Source organism: Oncorhynchus clarkii, chromosome 21 (genome assembly GCF_045791955.1).
Source record: "Oncorhynchus clarkii lewisi isolate Uvic-CL-2024 chromosome 21, UVic_Ocla_1.0, whole genome shotgun sequence".
Taxonomy (NCBI): domain Eukaryota; kingdom Metazoa; phylum Chordata; class Actinopteri; order Salmoniformes; family Salmonidae; genus Oncorhynchus; species Oncorhynchus clarkii.
The window spans coordinates 5,815,187-5,842,386 of NC_092167.1; the positions used below are offsets into that span (position 1 = coordinate 5,815,187).

The following is a 27,200-nucleotide window of genomic DNA, read 5'->3' on the forward strand; positions in this document are numbered from 1 at the left end:
ATGTTGTGATACATAATATTGGTGGGGATGTAGAATGGTGATACATAAAATTGGTAGGGATGTAGTGATACATAATATTGGTGGGGATGTTGTGATACATAATATTGGTAGGGATGTAGTGATACATAATATTGGTAGAGATGTTGTGATACATAATATTGGTAGGGATGTAGTGATACATAATATTGGTGGGGATGTAGTGATACATAATATTGGTGGGGATGTAGTGATACATAATATTGGTGGGGATGTAGAATGGTGATACATAATATTGGTGGGGATGTAGTGATACATAATATTGGTAGGGATGTTGTGATACATAATATTGGTGGGGATGTAGTGATATATAATATTGGTGGGGATGTTGTGATACATAATATTGGTGGGGATGTAGTGATACATAATATTGGTGGGGATGTTGTGATACATAATATTGGTGGGGATGTAGTGATACATAATATTGGTGGGGATGTTGTGATACATAATATTGGTGGGGATGTTGTGATACATAATATTGGTGGGGATGTTGTGATACATAATATTGGTGGGGGTGTAGAATGGTGATACATAATATTGGTGGGGATGTTGTGATACATAATATTGGTAGGGATGTAGTGATACATAATATTGGTGGGGATGTAGTGATAAATAATATTGGTGGGGGTGTAGAATGGTGATACATAATATTGGTGGGGATGTTGTGATACATAATATTGGTGGGGATGTAGAATGGTGATACATAATATTGGTGGGGATGTTGTGATACATAATATTGGTAGGGATGTTGTGATACATAATATTGGTGGGGATGTTGTGATACATAATATTGGTGGGGATGTTGTGATACATAATATTGGTAGGGATGTTGTGATACATAATATTGGTAGGGATGTTGTGATACATAATATTGGTGGGGATGTAGTGATACATAATATTGGTGGGGATGTAGTGATACATAATATTGGTAGAGATGTTGTGATACATAATATTGGTGGGGATGTAGTGATACATAATATTGGTAGAGATGTTGTGATACATAATATTGGTGGGGATGTAGAATGGTGAGAAATAATATTGGTAGGGATGTAGTGATAAATAATATTGGTGGGGATGTAGTGATACATAATATTGGTGGGGATGTTGTGATACATAATATTGGTGGGGATGTTGTGATACATAATATTGGTAGGGATGTAGTGATACATAATATTGGTAGGGATGTAGTGATACATAATATTGGTAGGGATGTAGTGATACATAATATTGGTAGGGATGTAGTGATACATAATATTGGTAGGGATGTAGTGATACATAATATTGGTGGGGGTGTGGAATGGTGATACATAATATTGGTGGGGATGTTGTGATACATAATATTGGTGGGGATGTTGTGATACATAATATTGGTAGGGATGTAGTGATACATAATATTGGTAGAGATGTTGTGATACATAATATTGGTAGGGATGTAGTGATACATAATATTGGTAGAGATGTTGTGATACATAATATTGGTGGGGATGTAGTGATACATAATATTGGTAGAGATGTAGTGATAAATAATATTGGTGGGGATGTTGTGATACATAATATTGGTGGGGATGTAGTGATACATAATATTGGTGGGGATGTAGTGATACATAATATTGGTGGGGATGTAGTGATACATAATATTGGTGGGGATGTTGTGATACATAATATTGGTGGGGATGTTGTGATACATAATATTGGTGGGGGTGTAGAATGGTGATACATAATATTGGTGGGGATGTTGTGATACATAATATTGGTGGGGATGTAGTGATACATAATATTGGTGGGGATGTTGTGGTACATAATATTGGTGGGGATGTAGTGATACATAATATTGGTGGGGATGTTGTGATACATAATATTGGTGGGGATGTTGTGATACATAATATTGGTGGGGATGTTGTGATACATAATATTGGTGGGGGTGTAGAATGGTGATACATAATATTGGTGGGGATGTTGTGATACATAATATTGGTAGGGATGTAGTGATACATAATATTGGTGGGGATGTAGTGATACATAATATTGGTGGGGATGTTGTGATAAATAATATTGGTGGGGGTGTAGAATGGTGATACATAATATTGGTGGGGATGTTGTGATACATAATATTGGTGGGGATGTAGAATGGTGATACATAATATTGGTGGGGATGTTGTGATACATAATATTGGTAGGGATGTTGTGATACATAATATTGGTGGGGATGTTGTGATACATAATATTGGTGGAGATGGAGTGATACATAATATTGGTAGAGATGTTGTGATACATAATATTGGTGGGGATGTAGTGATACATAATATTGGTAGAGATGTTGTGATACATAATATTGGTGGGGATGTAGAATGGTGATAAATAATATTGGTAGGGATGTAGTGATAAATAATATTGGTGGGGATGTAGTGATACATAATATTGGTGGGGATGTTGTGATACATAATATTGGTGGGGATGTTGTGATACATAATATTGGTAGGGATGTAGTGATACATAATATTGGTAGGGATGTAGTGATACATAATATTGGTAGGGATGTAGTGATACATAATATTGGTAGGGATGTAGTGATACATAATATTGGTAGGGATGTAGTGATACATAATATTGGTAGGGATGTAGTGATACATAATATTGGTGGGGGTGTGGAATGGTGATACATAATATTGGTGGGGATGTTGTGATACATAATATTGGTGGGGATGTTGTGATACATAATATTGGTAGGGATGTAGTGATACATAATATTGGTAGAGATGTTGTGATACATAATATTGGTAGGGATGTAGTGATACATAATATTGGTAGAGATGTTGTGATACATAATATTGGTGGGGATGTAGTGATGCATAATATTGGTAGAGATGTAGTGATAAATAATATTGGTGGGGATGTTGTGATACATAATATTGGTGGGGATGTAGTGATACATAATATTGGTGGGGATGTAGTGATACATAATATTGGTGGGGATGTAGAATGGTGATACATAATATTGGTGGGGATGTTGTGATACATAATATTGGTGGGGATGTAGTGATACATAATATTGGTGGGGATGTTGTGATACATAATATTGGTGGGGATGTTGTGATACATAATATTGGTGGGGATGTTGTGATACATAATATTGGTAGGGATGTAGTGATACATAATATTGGTAGGGATGTAGTGATACATAATATTGGTAGGGATGTAGTGATACATAATATTGGTAGGGATGTAGTGATACATAATATTGGTAGGGATGTAGTGATACATAATATTGGTGGGGGTGTAGAATGGTGATACATAATATTGGTGGGGATGTAGTGATACATAATATTGGTGGGTATGTAGAATGGTGATACATAATATTGGTGGGGATGTAGTGATACATAATATTGGTAGGGATGTTGTGATACATAATATTGGTGGGGATGTAGTGATACATAATATTGGTGGGGATGTTGTGATACATAATATTGGTGGGGATGTAGTGATACATAATATTGGTGGGGATGTTGTGATACATAATATTGGTGGGGATATAGTGATACATAATATTGGTGGGGATGTTGTGATACATAATATTGGTGGGGATGTTGTGATACATAATATTGGTGGGGATGTTGTGATACATAATATTGGTGGGGATGTTGTGATACATAATATTGGTGGGGATGTTGTGATACATAATATTGGTGGGGGTGTAGAATGGTGATACATAATATTGGTGGGGATGTTGTGATACATAATATTGGTGGGGATGTAGAATGGTGATACATAATATTGGTGGGGATGTTGTGATACATAATATTGGTAGGGATGTTGTGATACATAATATTGGTGGGGATGTTGTGATACATAATATTGGTGGGGATGTAGTGATACATAATATTGGTGGGGATGTAGTGATACATAATATTGGTAGAGATGTTGTGATACATAATATTGGTGGGGATGTAGTGATACATAATATTGGTAGAGATGTTGTGATACATAATATTGGTGGGGATGTAGAATGGTGATAAATAATATTGGTAGGGATGTAGTGATAAATAATATTGGTGGGGATGTAGTGATACATAATATTGGTGGGGATGTTGTGATACATAATATTGGTGGGGATGTTGTGATACATAATATTGGTAGGGATGTAGTGATACATAATATTGGTAGGGATGTAGTGATACATAATATTGGTAGGGATGTAGTGATACATAATATTGGTAGGGATGTAGTGATACATAATATTGGTAGGGATGTAGTGATACATAATATTGGTGGGGGTGTAGAATGGTGATACATAATATTGGTGAGGATGTTGTGATACATAATATTGGTGGGGATGTTGTGATACATAATATTGGTAGGGATGTAGTGATACATAATATTGGTAGAGATGTTGTGATACATAATATTGGTAGGGATGTAGTGATACATAATATTGGTAGAGATGTTGTGATACATAATATTGGTGGGGATGTAGTGATACATAATATTGGTAGAGATGTAGTGATAAATAATATTGGTGGGGATGTTGTGATACATAATATTGGTGGGGATGTAGTGATACATAATATTGGTGGGGATGTAGTGATACATAATATTGGTGGGGATGTAGTGATACATAATATTGGTGGGGATGTTGTGATACATAATATTGGTGGGGATGTAGAATGGTGATACATAATATTGGTGGGGATGTTGTGATACATAATATTGGTGGGGATGTAGTGATACATAATATTGGTGGGGATGTTGTGATAAATAATATTGGTGGGGATGTAGTGATACATAATATTGGTGGGGATGTTGTGATACATAATATTGGTGGGGATGTTGTGATAAATAACATTGGTGGGGATGTTGTGATACATAATATTGGTGGGGGTGTAGAATGGTGATACATAATATTGGTGGGGATGTTGTGATACATAATATTGGTGGGGATGTTGTGATACATAATATTGGTGGGGATGTTGTGATACATAATATTGGTGGGGGTGTAGAATGGTGATACATAATATTGGTGGGGATGTTGTGATACATAATATTGGTGGGGATGTAGTGATACATAATATTGGTAGGGATGTTGTGATAAATAATATTGGTGGGGATGTTGTGATACATAATATTGGTGGGGATGTTGTGATACATAATATTGGTGGGGATGTTGTGATACATAATATTGGTGGGGGTGTTGTGATACATAATATTGGTGGGGGTGTAGAATGGTGATACATAATATTGGTGGGGGTGTAGTGATACATAATATTGGTAGGGATGTTGTGATACATAATATTGGTGGGGGTGTAGAATGTTGATACATAATATCGGTAGGGATGTTGTGATACATAATATTGGTGGGGATGTTGTGATACATAATATTGGTGGGGATGTTGTGATACATAATATTGGTGGGGATGTTGTGATAAATAATATTGGTGGGGATGTTGTGATAAATAATATTGGTGGGGATGTTGTGATACATAATATTGGTGGGGATGTTGTGATACATAATATTGGTAGGGATGTTATGATACATAATATTGGTGGGGATGTAGTGATACATAATATTGGTGGGGATGTTGTGATACATAATATTGGTGGGGACGTAGTGATACATAATATTGGTGGGGATGTTGTGATACATAATATTGGTGGGGATGTTGTGATACATAATATTGGTGGGGATGTAGTGATACATAATATTGGTGGGGATGTAGTGATACATAATATTGGTGGGGATGTAGTGATACATAATATTGGTGGGGATGTAGAATGGTGATACATAATATTGGTGGGGGTGTAGAATGGTGATACATAATATTGGTGGGGATGTTGTGATACATAATATTGGTGGGGATGTTGTGATACATAATATTGGTGGGGGTGTTGTGATACATAATATTGGTGGGGATGTAGAATGGTGATACATAATATTGGTGGGGGTGTAGTGATACATAATATTGGTAGGGATGTTGTGATACATAATATTGGTGGGGGTGTAGAATGGTGATACATAATATTGGTAGGGATGTTGTGATACATAATATTGGTGGGGATGTAGTGATACATAATATTGGTGGGGATGTAGTGATACATAATATTGGTGGGGATGTTGTGATACATAATATTGGTGGGGGTGTAGAATGGTGATACATAATATTGGTGGGGGTGTAGAATGGTGATACATAATATTGGTAGGGATGTTGTGATACATAATATTGGTGGGGATGTAGTGATACATAATATTGGTGGGGATGTAGTGATACATAATATTGGTGGGGATGTAGTGATACATAATATTGGTGGGGATGTTGTGATACATAATATTGGTGGGGGTGTAGAATGGTGATACATAATATTGGTGGGGGTGTAGTGATACATAATATTGGTAGGGATGTTGTGATACATAATATTGGTGGGGGTGTAGAATGGTGATACATAATATTGGTGGGGATGTTGTGATACATAATATTGGTGGGGATGTAGAATGGTGATACATAATATTGGTGGGGATGTTGTGATACATAATATTGGTGGGGATGTAGTGATACATAATATTGGTGGGGATGTTGTGATAAATAATATTGGTGGGGATGTAGTGATACATAATATTGGTGGGGATGTTGTGATACATAATATTGGTGGGGATGTTGTGATAAATAACATTGGTGGGGATGTTGTGATACATAATATTGGTGGGGGTGTAGAATGGTGATACATAATATTGGTGGGGATGTTGTGATACATAATATTGGTGGGGATGTTGTGATACATAATATTGGTGGGGATGTTGTGATACATAATATTGGTGGGGGTGTAGAATGGTGATACATAATATTGGTGGGGATGTTGTGATACATAATATTGGTGGGGATGTAGTGATACATAATATTGGTAGGGATGTTGTGATAAATAATATTGGTGGGGATGTTGTGATACATAATATTGGTGGGGATGTTGTGATACATAATATTGGTGGGGATGTTGTGATACATAATATTGGTGGGGGTGTTGTGATACATAATATTGGTGGGGGTGTAGAATGGTGATACATAATATTGGTGGGGGTGTAGTGATACATAATATTGGTAGGGATGTTGTGATACATAATATTGGTGGGGGTGTAGAATGTTGATACATAATATCGGTAGGGATGTTGTGATACATAATATTGGTGGGGATGTTGTGATACATAATATTGGTGGGGATGTTGTGATACATAATATTGGTGGGGATGTTGTGATAAATAATATTGGTGGGGATGTTGTGATAAATAATATTGGTGGGGATGTTGTGATACATAATATTGGTGGGGATGTTGTGATACATAATATTGGTAGGGATGTTATGATACATAATATTGGTGGGGATGTAGTGATACATAATATTGGTGGGGATGTTGTGATACATAATATTGGTGGGGACGTAGTGATACATAATATTGGTGGGGATGTTGTGATACATAATATTGGTGGGGATGTTGTGATACATAATATTGGTGGGGATGTAGTGATACATAATATTGGTGGGGATGTAGTGATACATAATATTGGTGGGGATGTAGTGATACATAATATTGGTGGGGATGTAGAATGGTGATACATAATATTGGTGGGGGTGTAGAATGGTGATACATAATATTGGTGGGGATGTTGTGATACATAATATTGGTGGGGATGTTGTGATACATAATATTGGTGGGGGTGTTGTGATACATAATATTGGTGGGGATGTTGTGATACATAATATTGGTGGGGGTGTTGTGATACATAATATTGGTGGGGATGTAGAATGGTGATACATAATATTGGTGGGGGTGTAGTGATACATAATATTGGTAGGGATGTTGTGATACATAATATTGGTGGGGATGTAGTGATACATAATATTGGTGGAGATGGAGTGATACATAATATTGGTAGGGATGTTGTGATACATAATATTGGTGGGGATGTAGTGATACATAATATTGGTGGGGATGTAGTGATACATAATATTGGTGGGGATGTTGTGATACATAATATTGGTGGGGGTGTAGAATGGTGATACATAATATTGGTGGGGGTGTAGAATGGTGATACATAATATTGGTAGGGATGTTGTGATACATAATATTGGTGGGGATGTAGTGATACATAATATTGGTGGGGATGTAGTGATACATAATATTGGTGGGGATGTAGTGATACATAATATTGGTGGGGATGTTGTGATACATAATATTGGTGGGGGTGTAGAATGGTGATACATAATATTGGTGGGGGTGTAGTGATACATAATATTGGTAGGGATGTTGTGATACATAATATTGGTGGGGGTGTAGAATGGTGATACATAATATTGGTAGGGATGTTGTGATACATAATATTGGTGGGGATGTAGTGATACATAATATTGGTGGGGATGTAGTGATACATAATATTGGTGGGGATGTTGTGATACATAATATTGGTGGGGGTGTAGAATGGTGATACATAATATTGGTGGGGGTGTAGAATGGTGATACATAATATTGGTAGGGATGTTGTGATACATAATATTGGTGGGGATGTAGTGATACATAATATTGGTGGGGATGTAGTGATACATAATATTGGTGGGGATGTAGTGATACATAATATTGGTGGGGATGTTGTGATACATAATATTGGTGGGGGTGTAGAATGGTGATACATAATATTGGTGGGGGTGTAGAATGGTGATACATAATATTGGTGGGGATGTTGTGATACATAATATTGGTGGGGATGTAGTGATACATAATATTGGTGGGGATGTAGTGATACATAATATTGGTGGGGATGTTGTGATACATAATATTGGTGGGGATGTTGTGATAAATAATATTGGTGGGGATGTTGTGATACATAATATTGGTAGGGATGTAGTGATACATAATATTGGTGGGGATGTAGTGATACATAATATTGGTGGGGATGTTGTGATACATAATATTGGTGGGGATGTTGTGATACATAATATTGGTGGGGATGTTGTGATAAATAATATTGGTAGGGATGTTGTGATACATAATATTGGTAGGGATGTAGTGATACATAATATTGGTGGGGATGTAGAATGGTGATACATAATATTGGTGGGGGTGTAGAATGGTGATACATAATATTGGTGGGGATGTAGTGATACATAATATTGGTGGGGATGTAGAATGGTGATACATAATATTGGTAGGGATGTTGTGATACATAATATTGGTGGGGATGTTGTGATACATAATATTGGTGGGGATGTAGTGATACATAATATTGGTAGGGATGTAGTGATACATAATATTGGTGGGGATGTAGTGATACATAATATTGGTGGGGATGTAGTGATACATAATATTGGTGGGGATGTTGTGATACATAATATTGGTGGGGATGTAGAATGGTAATTAATAATATTGGTGGGGATGTTGTTGGGGATTTTGTGATAAATAATATTGGTAGGGATGTTGGTGGGATGTTGTGATAAATAATATTGGTAGGGATGTTGGTGTGATGTTGTGATAAATAATGTTGGTAGGGATGTTGTTGTTGTGTGGTGATAAATATCACCATCAGGCTAAAAGAGCCTTTAGAGCAGGCTGCCATCTGCCTGCCATTACAATAATGAACTGGCTGCCTCTCTCTCTGCCACTGCCTGACGCCCCAAACACAAGGAGCTATCGGCACAGCCTGCCACACCAGAACAGCCTTTCTTATGTGGGTGTGTGATTGAGTGAGAAATAGAGAGTGTGTGTGTGTAACGAAGATGAGGCTACCCCTCCAAGCAGAGGTACGGCGGCGCGGTGGCAGACGCTTTACACCTCATTGGCTTGCGAGGAGCGACAATCACCACCCACCGGTCAACCCCTCAGCCTCCCAGCCAGCCGGCCACTCACAACCCTGAGCAGTGATTTAGAGAATGAGAGAGAGAGAGGGAAAGAGAGAGAGAGAGAGAGGGAAAGAGAGAGTGAGAGAAGGGGGAAGAAAGAGAGAGAGTGAGAGAAGGGGGAAGAAAGAGAGAGAGAGGGAAAGAGAGAGTTGGCAGCTGGGGAGGGTTGAAGGGAAACATCTCTAACAGGACATTCACTAATGGACATGTGATTGGTGAGTCATTTTTGAGGATGCTGTTGTTGCTTTCTGTTTGGAGGCTCTGCAAAGTGCTGCTCTGGATCTGAACCAACTTAAACTAGCACTGAAGTTGGCCAGGCACAGGTTAGTGTCAAAAGGCAATAGGCTAATGCCACAGCTATTGAGCTAAAGTGTGTGGCAGATCGTAGGGCAGTGAACATACAGCCAAGTGTAGGGAAAGACAGCAACCACACAGAAGAGAGGTGGCCAAGCTAAAAATGTAAAGAAAGATATAACATGACCAAGAGTCCACTGACTCTCAAAAGCTGCCAGCTTCCCATTTGATCACAGAATAAAAGCCTCAAGATTGATTGATGGAAAAAGCTACACAGAGGGAGAGAAATGGAGTGAGAGAAATGGAGTGAGAGCGAGAGACGAAGAGAAAGAGGGAGAAACTTAGAGAGCCAGATAGAACGAGAGAGAAAGACAGATGGGAGAGAGCAGGAGAGAGAGAAAGAGAGCCCCAAAAAATAATCTAATCAAATTGTATGTCACATGCGTCAAATACAACCGTCACATCCTGACCTTAGTTTCTTTTTTTATGTCTCTATTTTAGGTTGGTCAGGGCGTGAGTTTGGGTGGGCATTTTGTTTTGTTCTATGTTTGTATTTCTAGGTGTTTTGACTGGTATGGTTCCCAATCAGAGGCACATGAGTGCTACGGGTCGGTAGTCATTTAGGCAGGTAACCTTAGTGTTCTTGGGCATAGGGACTATGGTGGTCTGCTTAAAACATGTTGGTATTACAGACTTAAGTCAGGGACAGGTTGAAAATGTCAGTGAAGACACTTGCCAGTTGATCAGCGCATGCTCGGAGTACACGTCCTGGTAATCCGTCTGGCCCTGCGGCTTTGTGAATGTTGACCTGTTCAAAGGTTTTAAAGGCTACGGAGAGCATGATAACACAGTCGTGCGGGTACAGCTGGTGCTCTCATGCATGTTTCAGTGTTACTTGCCTCGAACCGAGCATAGAAGTAATTTAGCTAATCTGGTATGTTCGTGTCACGTGGCTTTGCTTCACTTTGTAGTCTGCAAGTCCTACCACATCTGACGAGCGTTGTAGCCGGTGTAGTACGATTCAATCTTAGCCCTCTATTGACGCTTTGCCTGTTTGATGGTTCGTCAGGACTTATTATAAGCTTCCGGGTTAGAGTCCCGCTCCTTGAAAGTGGCAGCTCTACCATTTAGCTCAGTGTGGATGTTGCCTGTAATCCATGGCTTCTGGTTGGGTAATGAACATACGGTCACTGTGGGGACCACGTCATCGATGCACTTATTAATGAAGCCAGTGACTGATGTGTTAGAACGAGAGAGTGATGAAGAGAAAGAGCCAGAAAGAGAGCCAGATAGAACAAGAGAGAGAGAGCCAGATAGAACAAGAGAGAGAGAGACAGATAGAACAAGAGAGAGAGCCAGATAGAACAAGAGAGAGAGAGAGCCAGATAGAACAAGAGAGAGAGAGCCAGATAGAACAAGAGAGAGAGAGAGCCAGATAGAACAAGAGAGAGAGAGCCAGATAGAACAAGAGAGAGAGCCAGATAGAACAAGAGAGAGAGAGCCAGATAGAACAAGAGAGAGAGCCAGATAGAACAAGAGAGAGAGCCAGATAGAACAAGAGAGAGAGCCAGATAGAACAAGAGAGAGAGCCAGATAGAACAAGAGAGAGAGCCAGATAGAACAAGAGAGAGAGCCTGATAGAACAAGAGAGAGTGCCTGATAGAACAAGAGAGAGAGCCAGATAGAACAAGAGAGAGAGCCAGATAGAACAAGAGAGAGAGCCAGATAGAACAAGAGAGAGAGCCAGATAGAACAAGAGAGAGAGCCAGATAGAACAAGAGAGAGAGCCTGATAGAACAAGAGAGAGTGCCTGATAGAACAAGAGAGAGAGCCAGATAGAACAAGAGAGAGAGCCAGATAGAACAAGAGAGAGAGCCAGATAGAACAAGAGAGAGAGCCAGATAGAACAAGAGAGAGAGCCAGATAGAACAAGAGAGAGAGCCTGATAGAACAAGAGAGCCTGATAGAACAAGAGAGAGCCTGATAGAACAAGAGATCCTGATAGAACAAGAGAGAGAGCCTGATAGAACAAGAGAGAGAGCCTGATAGAACAAGAGAGAGAGCCTGATAGAACAAGAGAGAGAGCCTGATAGAACAAGAGAGAGAGCCTGATAGAACAAGAGAGAGAGCCTGATAGAACAAGAGAGAGAGCCAGATAGAACAAGAGAGAGAGCCAGATAGAACAAGAGAGAGAGCCTGATAGAACAAGAGAGAGAGCCTGATAGAACAAGAGAGAGAGACTGATAGAACAAGAGAGAGAGCCAGATGGAACAAGAGAGAGAGCCAGATAGAACAAGAGAGAGAGCCAGATAGAACAAGAGAGAGAGCCAGATAGAACAAGAGAGAGAGCCAGATAGAACAAGAGAGAGAGCCAGATAGAACAAGAGAGAGAGCCAGATAGAACAAGAGAGAGAGCCTGATAGAACAAGAGAGCCTGATAGAACAAGAGAGAGCCTGATAGAACAAGAGATCCTGATAGAACAAGAGAGAAAGACAGTTGGGAGAGATAGAAAGGGAGAAAAAAAGAGAACGAGAAAGAGAGCCAGATAGAACGAGAAAGAGAGCCAGATAGAACAATTGACCGTGGACAGAAAGAAAATAGACTGAGCCTGTATGTTAGTGAGGAATAGTGGCACAGAACTGTACTAAGGAGCAGTGAAGACCGAGAGGAGTTGGTCCACAGATATACACTGAGTAAATAAAATATGAACACCTGCTCTTTCCATGACATAGACTGACCAGGTGAAATCTATGATCCCTTATTGATGTCACTTGCGTAGATGATTTTTAAGCCCGGAGACAATTGAGACATGGATTGTGTATGTGTGCCATTCAGAGGATGACTGCCTTTGAACGGGGACTGGTAGTAGGTGCCAGGCGCACCGGTTTATGACAAGAATTACAACGCTCCCGGGTAAGACAGGGAGAGTGAGGAGACAGAAGCCTAGAGGTCTAGACGCCGGGTAACACCTGCTCTGGCCTGAACTCCCACCACATCTGAACCCCAGTCACCCCCACCCCAAAGGTCACTCAGCCCTAACCACCAAGTCAAACAGTGACTGATATGGAGGGATCAGACACAGAGACTTACTAATGCGCGCACACTCCATTCTGTAGACTGTGTGTGTAGGTCTGTGTGTCTGACACGGAGTTGAGATCAGGTTTCTTCTCAACATCTCCAGCTGGGATGATGAACCTGACATCCCAACAGACCACACACACACACACACACACACACACACACACACACACACACACACACACACACACACACACACACACACACACACACACACACACACACACACACACACACACACACACACACACACACACACACACACACACACACACACACACACACACACACACACACACACACACACACACACACTCTGGTATAGAGTGCAGACGGCATTGTGAAGCAGTCTTGTTGCTGGTAGTATTAGATTTGTAGTCCTCCACTGAACTGGAGCAGCACAGAGGACTGATGACATGTCTGAGAGGAAGGGAAGAGAGGAGGATACAAGTGTGAGGAGTGTTCCCTCTCTTCCTTTCCATCTCTCTCTGGGTGGGTTTCGCCATCTCTTCGTCTGCCAGGTGCGTTGTCGCCAGGGAGACAAGATGACTGTGGCTCCGTCACTGAAGAACAGTCGTCCTTCTGATGTCACTTACATAGAAATACACAACACAGAGACTACACAATAGGGAGTCTCTTTCACACACACACACACACACACACCCTCTCTTTCACATTTAACATTGAAAGGAGTAATAAGCACCCTCTCTTTCACATTTAACATTGAAAGGAGTAATAAGCACACACACCCTCTCTTTCACATTTAATATTGAGAGACACATTCAACGACAACAAGGTAAATTCCAGATTCATTCTTTAATTTCCTCTGATCAGACGTGTGTCAGAAGTGATTGTGACACGGTTGGGATGAAAACAAAACAACTAGATGCATTACTAACACACTGGAACACACGCAACGCTCACACACAATGGTGTGTGTGCAGGACAGTGCACAGGGATAGAGGGATACAGAGGGTGAAGCCTGCTGGATAGAAGTCATGTGATCATGTAGGTTTATATAGTGGATAGAGGAATACAGCAGGGTGGATAGAAGTCATGTGATCATGTAGGTTTATATAGTGGATAGAGGGATACAGCAGGGTGGATAGAAGTCATGTGATAATGTAGGTTTATATAGTGGATAGAGGGATACAGTAGGATGAAGCCTGGTGGATAGAAGTCATGTGATAATGTAGGTTTATATAGTGGATAGAGGGATACAGTAGGGTGAAGCCTGGTGGATAGAAGTCATGTGATCATGTAGGTTTATGATAGAGGGTGTGGTGATGGGGCGGACTAGTGGCTTTGTAAGAGGGGTGAGCTGGTTGGGTGGTGATGGGGATGACTAGTGGCTTTGTAAGAGGGGTGAGCTGGTTGGGTGGTGATGGGGCGGACTAGTGGCTTTGTAAGAGGGGTGAGCTGGTTGGGTGGTGATGGGGCGGACTAGTGGCTTTGTAAGAGGGGTGAGCTGGTTGGGTGGTGATGGGGCGGACTAGTGGCTTTGTAAGAGGGGTGAGCTGGTTGGGTGGTGATGGGGCAGACTAGTGGCTTTGTAAGAGGGGTGAGCTGGTTGGGTGGTGATGGGGCGGACTAGTGGCTTTGTAAGAGGGGTGAGCTGGTTGGGTGGTGATGGGGCGGACTAGTGGCTTTGTAAGAGGGGTGAGCTGGTTGGGTGGTGATGGGGCGGACTAGTGGCTTTGTAAGGGAGGTGAGCTGGTTGGGTGGTGATGGGGCGGACTAGTGGCTTTGTAAGGGAGGTGAGCTGGTTGGGTGGTGATGGGGCGGACTAGTGGCTTTGTAAGGGAGGTGAGCTGGTTGGGTGGTGATGGGGCAGACTAGTGGCTTTGTAAGGGAGGTGAGCTGGTTGGGTGGTGATGGGGCGGACTAGTGGCTTTGTAAGAGGGGTGAGCTGGTTGGGTGGTGATGGGGCAGACTAGTGGCTTTGTAAGGGAGGTGAGCTGGTTGGGTGGTGATGGGGCGGACTAGTGGCTTTGTAAGAGGGGTGAGCTGGTTGGGTGGTGATGGGGCGGACTAGTGGCTTTGTAAGGGAGGTGAGCTGGTTGGGTGGTGATGGGGCGGACTAGTGGCTTTGTAAGGGAGGTGAGCTGGTTGGGTGGTGATGGGGCGGACTAGTGGCTTTGTAAGAGGGGTGAGCTGGTTGGGTGGTGATGGGGCGGACTAGTGGCTTTGTAAGAGGGGTGAGCTGGTTGGGTGGTGATGGGGCGGACTAGTGGCTTTGTAAGAGGGGTGAGCTGGTTGGGTGGTGATGGGGCGGACTAGTGGCTTTGTAAGAGGGGTGAGCTGGTTGGGTGGTGATGGGGCGGACTAGTGGCTTTGTAAGAGGGGTGAGCTGGTTGGGTGGTGATGGGGCAGACTAGTGGCTTTGTAAGGGAGGTGAGCTGGTTGGGTGGTGATGGGGCGGACTAGTGGCTTTGTAAGAGAGGTGAGCTGGTTGAGTGGTGATGGGGCGGACTAGTGGCTTTGTAAGGGAGGTGAGCTGGTTGGGTGGTGATGGGGCGGACTAGTGGCTTTGTAAGAGGGGTGAGCTGGTTGGGTGGTGATGGGGCGGACTAGTGGCTTTGTAAGAGGGGTGAGCTGGTTGGGTGGTGATGGGGCGGACTAGTAGCTTTGTAAGAGAGATGAGCTGGTTGGGTGGTGATGGGGCGGACTAGTGGCTTTGTAAGAGGGGTGAGCTGGTTGGGTGGTGATGGGGCGGACTAGTGGCTTTGTAAGAGGGGTGAGCTGGTTGGGTGGTGATGGGGCAGACTAGTGGCTTTGTAAGAGGGGTGAGCTGGTTGGGTGGTGATGGGGCGGACTAGTGGCTTTGTAAGAGGGGTGAGCTGGTTGGGTGGTGATGGGGCGGACTAGTGGCTTTGTAAGGGAGGTGAGCTGGTTGGGTGGTGATGGGGCGGACTAGTGGCTTTGTAAGGGAGGTGAGCTGGTTGGGTGGTGATGGGGCGGACTAGTGGCTTTGTAAGGGAGGTGAGCTGGTTGGGTGGTGATGGGGCAGACTAGTGGCTTTGTAAGGGAGGTGAGCTGGTTGGGTGGTGATGGGGCGGACTAGTGGCTTTGTAAGAGGGGTGAGCTGGTTGGGTGGTGATGGGGCAGACTAGTGGCTTTGTAAGGGAGGTGAGCTGGTTGGGTGGTGATGGGGCGGACTAGTGGCTTTGTAAGAGGGGTGAGCTGGTTGGGTGGTGATGGGGCGGACTAGTGGCTTTGTAAGGGAGGTGAGCTGGTTGGGTGGTGATGGGGCGGACTAGTGGCTTTGTAAGGGAGGTGAGCTGGTTGGGTGGTGATGGGGCGGACTAGTGGCTTTGTAAGAGGGGTGAGCTGGTTGGGTGGTGATGGGGCGGACTAGTGGCTTTGTAAGAGGGGTGAGCTGGTTGGGTGGTGATGGGGCGGACTAGTGGCTTTGTAAGAGGGGTGAGCTGGTTGGGTGGTGATGGGGCGGACTAGTGGCTTTGTAAGAGGGGTGAGCTGGTTGGGTGGTGATGGGGCGGACTAGTGGCTTTGTAAGAGGGGTGAGCTGGTTGGGTGGTGATGGGGCAGACTAGTGGCTTTGTAAGGGAGGTGAGCTGGTTGGGTGGTGATGGGGCGGACTAGTGGCTTTGTAAGAGAGGTGAGCTGGTTGAGTGGTGATGGGGCGGACTAGTGGCTTTGTAAGGGAGGTGAGCTGGTTGGGTGGTGATGGGGCGGACTAGTGGCTTTGTAAGAGGGGTGAGCTGGTTGGGTGGTGATGGGGCGGACTAGTGGCTTTGTAAGAGGGGTGAGCTGGTTGGGTGGTGATGGGGCGGACTAGTAGCTTTGTAAGAGAGATGAGCTGGTTGGGTGGTGATGGGGCGGACTAGTGGCTTTGTAAGAGGGGTGAGCTGGTTGGGTGGTGATGGGGCGGACTAGTGGCTTTGTAAGAGGGGTGAGCTGGTTGGGTGGTGATGGGGCAGACTAGTGGCTTTGTAAGAGAGGTGAGCTGGTTGGGTGGTGATGGGGCGGACTAGTGGCTTTGTAAGAGGGGTGAGCTGGTTGGGTGGTGATGGGGCGGACTAGTGGCTTTGTAAGAGAGGTGAGCTGGTTGGGTGGTGATGGGGCAGACTAGTGGCTTTGTAAGGGAGGTGAGCTGATTGGTTGGTGATGGGGCGGACTAGTGGCTTTGTAAGAGGGGTGAGCTGGTTGGGTGGTGATGGGGCGGACTAGTGGCTTTGTAAGAGAGGTGAGCTGGTTGGGTGGTGATGGGGCAGACTAGTGGCTTTGTAAGGGAGGTGAGCTGATTGGTTGGTGATGCGTGTTGGTAATGATAGTGGTTCAGTCCGTGAGGATATCTTCAGCTCTGGGCCTGCATTGGTTCTGGTGGACTCCGCCTAGGCTTAAACTCTCAGTCTCTGCATGTACTCATGCATCTCCAACATGGCGGACAGTTGCACTTCTCCTACTGCTGCTGCGTGATGGAGCTGCTGCGTGATGGAGCTACTGCACTGTACTCTTTAGGAAGTGCTACCGTTGTCCTCCTCCCTCTTGGTAGTAGAGATAGACATGCAGTGGAGTGGGGTGGGGGAGAAGGGGTGTAGGTACTGTAGGTGGGATCTTACGAAGGAGTAAAGGGTTTGGGGGTCAGTGGGAGAAGGGTGTTGGGCTAAGGGGTGTCCATCTCTCTCAGGGTTGTCTGGTTGTCTTGTGTTCCTGGTTCTGGTCAGGGTGCGGTTCTGTTTCTACCTCGAGTCGGGGTTGCGATCTCTGGTGCTTCCTCTCCTCTCCACTCATTTGCAGTCGATAAAGGGTTTATAAACTGTAATGCCACAGCACCTCACTCTTAGCCCCCAGTCCTCAACTTGTTCTGGAACAACAGGATAAAAAAAGAGAGAATGTGAGAGAGGGGAGGAGGGACGTAGAGAGAGAGGGGAGGAGGGACGTAGAGAGAGAGGGGAGGAGGGACGTAGAGAGAGAGGGGAGGAGGGACGTAGAGAGAGAGGGAAGGAGGGACGTAGAGAGAGAGGGAAGGAGAGGATTTCATATTAGCGATAACTCTTGCCACAAATCCCCAACACATCACCCTCCCTGTCAATCCCCAACACATCACCCTCCCTGTCAATCCCCAACACATCACCCTCCCTGTCAATCCCCAACACATCACCCTCCCTGTCAATCCCCAACACATCACCCTCCCTGTCAATCCCCAACACATCACCCTCCTGTCAATCCCCAACACATCACCCTCCCTGTCAATCCCCAACACATCACCCTCCCTGTCAATCCCCAACACATCACCCTCCCTGTCAATCCCCAACACATCACCCTCCCTGTCAATCCCCAACACATCACCCTCCCTGTCAATCCCCAACACATCACCCTCCCGGTCAATCCCCAACACATCACCCTCCCTGTCAATCCCCAACACATCACCCTCCCTGTCAATCCCCAACACATCACCCTCCCTGTCAATCCCCAACACATCACCCTCCCTGTCAATCCCCAACACATCACCCTCCCTGTCAATCCCCAACACATCACCCTCCCTGTCAATCCCCAACACATCACCCTCCCGGTCAATCCCCAACACATCACCCTCCCTGTCAATCCCCAACACATCACCCTCCCGGTCAATCCCCAACACATCACCCTCCCTGTCAATCCCCAACACATCACCCTCCCTGTCAATCCCCAACACATCACCCTCCCTGTCAATCCCCAGGAGAAAAAGCCAAAGCGATTGAATACAGATAGGGAGAGAGGGAGGGAGGGAGGGAGGGAGGGGCAGTAGATTGATTTGTGTTCTAGATTAGATTCATCCATGTCGGTGCCTCCCTATAGCTGTCCAACAGCAAGCGGATCAATTCATTCTACACACTAGACTACACTCTATACTACCATGATACCAGTCATTACAGATGAACAACATTTACTCTGCCCCACCTAACAGACAACACACTCTATACTACCATGATACCAGTCATTACAGATGAACAACATTTACTCTGCCCAACCTAACAGACAACACACTCTATACTACCATGATACCAGTCATTACAGATGAACAACATTTACTCTGTCCAACCTAACAGACAACACACTCTATACTACCACGATACCAGTCATTACAGATGAACAACATTTACTCTGCCCCACCTAACAGACAACACACTCTATACTACCATGATACCAGTCACTACAGATGAACAACATTTACTCTGTCCAACCTAACAGACACATTTCTGAAGGCTGGGACCTTATCTAATGCTGTGATGTGACAGAACGGAGGTAGCCAAACTGAATAGATATGGTCAGAGAGCATGCTAACTGGTTTACAGCAAGATCACGTCAAACATAGAACAAGCTGTTTTAAACCTTGTTTCAACTCTGTGCAAAGACCGTCAACAAGGAAGATTTATTTGAGATTTTTACATCCCAAAAAAGCTACAGCAGCTAGTAAGACCTCCGAGATCCAAGATGACTGGGGGAGGCAACCAGGCAAGAAGTGGTCATGCGACGAGAATATGCAATGAAGAGAGAGAGCGAGAGAGATCGCCCCCCGTGATAAACGTTCTATTCATGGGCCTCTCAAAAGACTCTTCTTCCTCTTTATCAGTCCTTCCAGTCGCTCTATTCCCCCTCTTTCTATATAATAACCCCAGTCAGTCGCTATCTGGACCCGTTTAGCATTGTGTGTATTATAAAGTGACAGGGAGTGTGTGTGTGTGTGTGTGTGTGCACGCGCGTGCAAGAGGCCATCAAGGTCTAAATATTATCGCGGGGTGATGATAAGGAATACTAGTAATTATCAGTCACAAAGGCCTGTCTGATGACAACCCTGTAGTCTTTCCCCTCTCTTGGCCCAGTCAATACTAAGACAGATGATGTCATAATAATAATAATAATAATAATAATAATATTATTATTATGTGTTCAATGGTGATGGAGTGGACAATCCTATCTAGGGGTAATTCATTACGGGCTTGTTTAGTGGTTTAGTGGGCCGTTTGAACCTTGAAGGAGGTTGGGGTTTTGTGTGGAGTGTGAAGTGTAAGTGTCTTTTATAGCAACTGGGGCTATTTCTCAATTCATCATCTTTCGTCAATTAGCCTACTCCCTCTCCTTGCCTCCTTCCCAAAACACGTTGGAGAAGGTCAAAGGGGAGGGACATTGGACTTTCTCCTTCAAGAAGATTGAGAAGGATACAATGAATCACAGAAAGATGAATTGAGACACAGATAAGAGTAGGTTGAAAGGCAGAGATTTGACCCCTTCTAGGTCTTATCTGGGGCTTGATAAATTTGACCTTTTGACCCCTCCACATAGCTTCCTGCTTGGCTACTGTGTAGCTACTGTACCGCATCTGCAAAAAAATAACAATAATAAACCATTACGACCCCACTTTCATTACCTCTTCTCCTATTCTCTTAACTATGTTATATTGTCCCTCTGCAGTGGGCTGTATCACCTTGTCTCCTATTCTTTTAACTGTGTTATATTGTCCCTCTGCAGTGGGCTGTATCACCTCTTCTCCTATTCTTTTAACTATGTTATATTGCCCTCTGCAGTGGGCTGTATCACCTCTTCTCCTATTCTGTTAACTATGTTATATTGTCCCTCTGCAGTGGGCTGTATCACCTCTTCTCCTATTCTTTTAACTAGGTTATATTGTCCCTCTGCAGTGGGCTGTATCACCTCTTCTCCTATTCTCTTAACTATGTTATATTGTCCCTCTGCAGTGGGCTGTATCACCTCTTCTCCTATTCTCTTAACTATGTTATATTGTCCCTCTGCAGTGGGCTGTATCACCTCTTCTCCTATTCTATTAACTAGGTTATATTGTCCCTCTGCAGTGGGCTGTATCACCTCTTCTCCTATTCTCTTAACTAGGTTATATTGTCCCTCTGCAGTGGGCTGTATCACCTCTTCTCCTATTCTTTTAACTAGGTTATATTGTCCCCCTGCAGTGGGCTGTATCACCTTGTCTCCTATTCTTTTAACTAGGTTATATTGTCCCTCTGCAGTGGGCTGTATCACCTCTTCTCCTATTCTCTTAACTAGGTTATATTGTCCCTCTGCAGTGGGCTGTATCCCCTCTTCTCCTATTCTTTTAACTATGTTATATTGCCCTCTGCAGTGGGCTGTATCCCCTCTTCTCCTATTCTTTTAACTAGGTTATATTGTCCTTCTGCAGTGGGCTGTATCACCTCTTCTCCTATTCTCTTAACTATGTTATATTGTCCCTCTGCAGTGGGCTGTATCACCTCTTCTCCTATTCTCTTAACTAGGTTATATTGTCCCTCTGCAGTGGGCTGTATCACCTTGTCTCCTATTCTTTTAACTGTGTTATATTGTCCCTCTGCAGTGGGCTGTATCACCTCTTCTCCTATTCTTTTAACTAGGTTATATTGTCCCTCTGCAGTGGGCTGTATCACCTCGTCTCCTATTCTCTTAACTATGTTATATTGTCCCTCTGCAGTGGGCTGTATCACCTCTTCTCCTATTCTTTTAACTAGGTTATATTGTCCCTCTGCAGTGGGCTGTATCACCTCTTCTCCTATTCTTTTAACTAGGTTATATTGTCCCTCTGCAGTGGGCTGTTTTACCTCTTCTCCTATTCTTTTAACTAGGTTATATTGTCCCTCTGCAGTGGGCTGTATCACCTCTTCTCCTATTCTCTTAACTAGGTTATATTGTCCCTCTGCAGTGGGCTGTATCACCTCTTCTCCTATTCTCTTAACTAGGTTATATTGCCCTCTGCAGTGGGCTGTATCCCCTCTTCTCCTATTCTTTTAACTAGGTTATATTGTCCCTCTGCAGTGGGCTGTATCACCTCTTCTCCTATTCTCTTAACTATGTTATATTGTCCCTCTGCAGTGGGCTGTATCACCTCTTCTCCTATTCTTTTAACTAGGTTATATTGTCCCTCTGCAGTGGGCTGTATCACCTCTTCTCCTATTCTCTTAACTGTGTTATATTGTCCCTCTGCAGTGGGCTGTATCACCTCTTCTCCTATTCTTTTAACTAGGTTATATTGTCCCTCTGCAGTGGGCTGTATCACCTCTTCTCCTATTCTCTTAACTGTGTTATATTGTCCCCCTGCAGTGGGCTGTATCACCTCTTCTCCTATTCTCTTAACTATGTTATATTGTCCCTCTGCAGTGGGCTGTATCACCTCTTCTCCTATTCTTTTAACTAGGTTATATTGTCCCTCTGCAGTGGGCTGTATCACCTCTTCTCCTATTCTCTTAACTAGGTTATATTGTCCCTCTGCAGTGGGCTGTGTTATATTGTCCCTCTGCAGTGGGCTGTATCACCTCTTCTCCTATTCTTTTAACTGTGTTATATTGTCCCTCTGCAGTGGGCTGTATCACCTCTTCTCCTATTCTTTTAACTGTGTTATATTGTCCCTCTGCAGTGGGCTGTATCACCTCTTCTCCTATTCTTTTAACTGTGTTATATTGTCCCCCTGCAGTGGGCTGTATCACCTCTTCTCCTATTCTCTTAACTAGGTTATATTGTCCCTCTGCAGTGGGCTGTATCACCTCTTCTCCTATTCTCTTAACTAGGTTATATTGTCCCTCTGCAGTGGGCTGTATCACCTCTTCTCCTATTCTCTTAACTAGGTTATATTGTCCCTCTGCAGTGGGCTGTGTTATATTGTCCCTCTGCAGTGGGCTGTATCACCTCTTCTCCTATTCTTTTAACTAGGTTATATTGTCCCTCTGCAGTGGGCTGTATCACCTCTTCTCCTATTCTTTTAACTATGTTATATTGTCCCTCTGCAGTGGGCTGTATCACCTCTTCTCCTATTCTCTTAACTAGGTTATATTGTCCCTCTGCAGTGGGCTGTATCACCTCTTCTCCTATTCTTTTAACTAGGTTATATTGTCCCTCTGCAGTGGGCTGTATCCCCTCTTCTCCTATTCTTTTAACTATGTTATATTGTCCCTCTGCAGTGGGCTGTATCACCTCTTCTCCTATTCTTTTAACTATGTTATATTGTCCCTCTGCAGTGGGCTGTATCACCTCTTCTCCTATTCTTTTAACTATGTTATATTGTCCCTCTGCAGTGGGCTGTATCACCTCTTCTCCTATTCTTTTAACTAGGTTATATTGTCCCTCTGCAGTGGGCTGTATCACCTCTTCTCCTATTCTTTTAACTAGGTTATATTGTCCCTCTGCAGTGGGCTGTATCACCTCTTCTCCTATTCTCTTAACTAGGTTATATTGTCCCTCTGCAGTGGGCTGTATCCCCTCTTCTCCTATTCTTTTAACTAGGTTATATTGTCCCTCTGCAGTGGGCTGTATCACCTCTTCTCCTATTCTTTTAACTATGTTATATTGTCCCTCTGCAGTGGGCTGTATCACCTTGTCTCCTATTCTTTTAACTGTGTTATATTGTCCCTCTGCAGTGGGCTGTATCCCCTCTTCTCCTATTCTTTTAACTATGTTATATTGTCCCTCTGCAGTGGGCTGTATCACCTCTTCTCCTATTCTCTTAACTATGTTATATTGTCCCTCTGCAGTGGGCTGTATCACCTCTTCTCCTATTCTTTTAACTATGTTATATTGTCCCTCTGCAGTGGGCTGTATCACCTCTTCTCCTATTCTTTTAACTATGTTATATTGTCCCTCTGCAGTGGGCTGTATCACCTCTTCTCCTATTCTTTTAACTAGGTTACATTGTCCCTCTGCAGTGGGCTGTATCCCCTCTTCTCCTATTCTTTTAACTAGGTTATATTGTCCCTCTGCAGTGGGCTGTATCACCTCTTCTCCTATTCTTTTAACTAGGTTATATTGTCCCTCTGCAGTGGGCTGTATCACCTCTTCTCCTATTCTTTTAACTAGGTTATATTGTCCCTCTGCAGTGGGCTGTATCACCTCTTCTCCTATTCTTTTAACTATGTTATATTGTCCCTCTGCAGTGGGCTGTATCACCTCTTCTCCTATTCTTTTAACTAGGTTATATTGTCCCTCTGCAGTGGGCTGTATCACCTCTTCTCCTATTCTTTTAACTATGTTATATTGTCCCTCTGCAGTGGGCTGTATCACCTCTTCTCCTATTCTCTTAACTAGGTTATATTGTCCCTCTGCAGTGGGCTGTATCACCTCTTCTCCTATTCTTTTAACTAGGTTATATTGTCCCTCTGCAGTGGGCTGTATCCCCTCTTCTCCTATTCTTTTAACTATGTTATATTGTCCCTCTGCAGTGGGCTGTATCACCTCTTCTCCTATTCTTTTAACTATGTTATATTGTCCCTCTGCAGTGGGCTGTATCACCTCTTCTCCTATTCTTTTAACTATGTTATATTGTCCCTCTGCAGTGGGCTGTATCACCTCTTCTCCTATTCTTTTAACTAGGTTATATTGTCCCTCTGCAGTGGGCTGTATCACCTCTTCTCCTATTCTTTTAACTAGGTTATATTGTCCCTCTGCAGTGGGCTGTATCACCTCTTCTCCTATTCTTTTAACTATGTTATATTGTCCCTCTGCAGTGGGCTGTGTTATATTGTCCCTCTGCAGTGGGCTGTATCACCTCTTCTCCTATTCTTTTAACTAGGTTATATTGTCCCTCTGCAGTGGGCTGTATCACCTCTTCTCCTATTCTCTTAACTAGGTTATATTGTCCCTCTGCAGTGGGCTGTATCACCTCTTCTCCTATTCTTTTAACTATGTTATATTGTCCCTCTGCAGTGGGCTGTATCACCTTGTCTCCTATTCTTTTAACTGTGTTATATTGTCCCTCTGCAGTGGGCTGTATCCCCTCTTCTCCTATTCTTTTAACTATGTTATATTGTCCCTCTGCAGTGGGCTGTATCACCTCTTCTCCTATTCTCTTAACTATGTTATATTGTCCCTCTGCAGTGGGCTGTATCACCTCTTCTCCTATTCTTTTAACTATGTTATATTGTCCCTCTGCAGTGGGCTGTATCACCTCTTCTCCTATTCTTTTAACTATGTTATATTGTCCCTCTGCAGTGGGCTGTATCACCTCTTCTCCTATTCTTTTAACTAGGTTACATTGTCCCTCTGCAGTGGGCTGTATCCCCTCTTCTCCTATTCTTTTAACTAGGTTATATTGTCCCTCTGCAGTGGGCTGTATCACCTCTTCTCCTATTCTTTTAACTAGGTTATATTGTCCCTCTGCAGTGGGCTGTATCACCTCTTCTCCTATTCTTTTAACTAGGTTATATTGTCCCTCTGCAGTGGGCTGTATCACCTCTTCTCCTATTCTTTTAACTAGGTTATATTGTCCCTCTGCAGTGGGCTGTATCACCTCTTCTCCTATTCTTTTAACTGTGTTATATTGTCCCCCTGCAGTGGGCTGTATCACCTCTTCTCCTATTCTTTTAACTAGGTTATATTGTCCCTCTGCAGTGGGCTGTATCACCTCTTCTCCTATTCTCTTAACTATGTTATATTGTCCCTCTGCAGTGGGCTGTATCACCTCTTCTCCTATTCTTTTAACTAGGTTATATTGTCCCTCTGCAGTGGGCTGTATCACCTCTTCTCCTATTCTCTTAACTAGGTTATATTGTCCCTCTGCAGTGGGCTGTGTTATATTGTCCCTCTGCAGTGGGCTGTATCACCTCGTCTCCTATTCTATTAACTAGGTTATATTGTCCCTCTGCAGTGGGCTGTATCACCTCGTCTCCTATTCTGTTAACTAGGTTATATTGTCCCTCTGCAGTGGGCTGTATCACCTCTTCTCCTATTCTCTTAACTAGGTTATATTGTCCCTCTGCAGTGGGCTGTATCCCCTCTTCTCCTATTCTTTTAACTAGGTTATATTGTCCCTCTGCAGTGGGCTGTATCCCCTCTTCTTCTATTCTTTTAACTAGGTTATATTGTCCCTCTGCAGTGGGCTGTATCCCCTCTTCTCCTATTCTTTTAACTAGGTTATATTGTCCCTCTGCAGTGGGCTGTATCACCTCTTCTCCTATTCTCTTAACTATGTTATATTGTCCCTCTGCAGTGGGCTGTATCACCTCGTCTCCTATTCTGTTAACTAGGTTATATTGTCCCTCTGCAGTGGGCTGTGTTATATTGTCCCTCTGCAGTGGGCTGTATCACCTCTTCTCCTATTCTCTTAACTGTGTTATATTGTCCCTCTGCAGTGGGCTGTATCACCTCTTCTCCTATTCTTTTAACTATGTTATATTGTCCCTCTGCAGTGGGCTGTATCACCTCTTCTCCTATTCTGGTAACTAGGTTATATTGTCCCTCTGCAGTGGGCTGTATCACCTCTTCTCCTATTCTTTTAACTATGTTATATTGTCCCTCTGCAGTGGGCTGTATCACCTCTTCTCCTATTCTCTTAACTATGTTATATTGCCCTCTGCAGTGGGCTGTATCACCTCTTCTCCTATTCTTTTAACTAGGTTATATTGTCCCTCTGCAGTGGGCTGTATCACCTCTTCTCCTATTCTTTTAACTAGGTTATATTGTCCCTCTGCAGTGGGCTGTGTTATATTGTCCCTCTGCAGTGGGCTGTATCACCTCTTCTCCTATTCTGTTAACTAGGTTATATTGTCCCTCTGCAGTGGGCTGTATCACCTCTTCTCCTATTCTCTTAACTAGGTTATATTGTCCCTCTGCAGTGGGCTGTATCACCTCTTCTCCTATTCTCTTAACTAGGTTATATTGTCCCTCTGCAGTGGGCTGTATCACCTCTTCTCCTATTCTCTTAACTAGGTTATATTGTCCCTCTGCAGTGGGCTGTATCACCTCTTCTCCTATTCTCTTAACTAGGTTATATTGTCCCTCTGCAGTGGGCTGTATCACCTCTTCTCCTATTCTCTTAACTAGGTTATATTGTCCCTCTGCAGTGGGCTGTATCACCTCTTCTCCTATTCTTTTAACTATGTTATATTGTCCCTCTGCAGTGGGCTGTATCACCTCTTCTCCTATTCTTTTAACTGTGTTATATTGTCCCTCTGCAGTGGGCTGTATC

General features: G+C 43.4%; 1 protein-coding gene across 6 annotated transcripts in view; it reads right to left on the minus strand.

Moving 5' to 3' along the window:
- Window positions 1–16,240: 16,240 nt before the first annotated feature.
- LOC139378420 (MICOS complex subunit MIC19-like) overlaps window positions 16,241–27,200 on the minus strand; it is a 120,280-nt gene continuing 109,320 nt past the window's right edge. For 4 of the 6 annotated variants that reach the window (XM_071120577.1, XM_071120576.1, XM_071120580.1 and 1 more), the window contains one exon: window positions 17,425–18,110. In XM_071120577.1, the coding sequence (XP_070976678.1) occupies window positions 18,101–18,110 (10 nt within the window). In that variant the 3' untranslated portion in view covers window positions 17,425–18,100. Of the gene's footprint in view, window positions 18,111–27,200 lie in introns of all 6 variants that reach the window. The other 2 variants (XM_071120581.1, XM_071120578.1) reach the window with 2 other exon arrangements.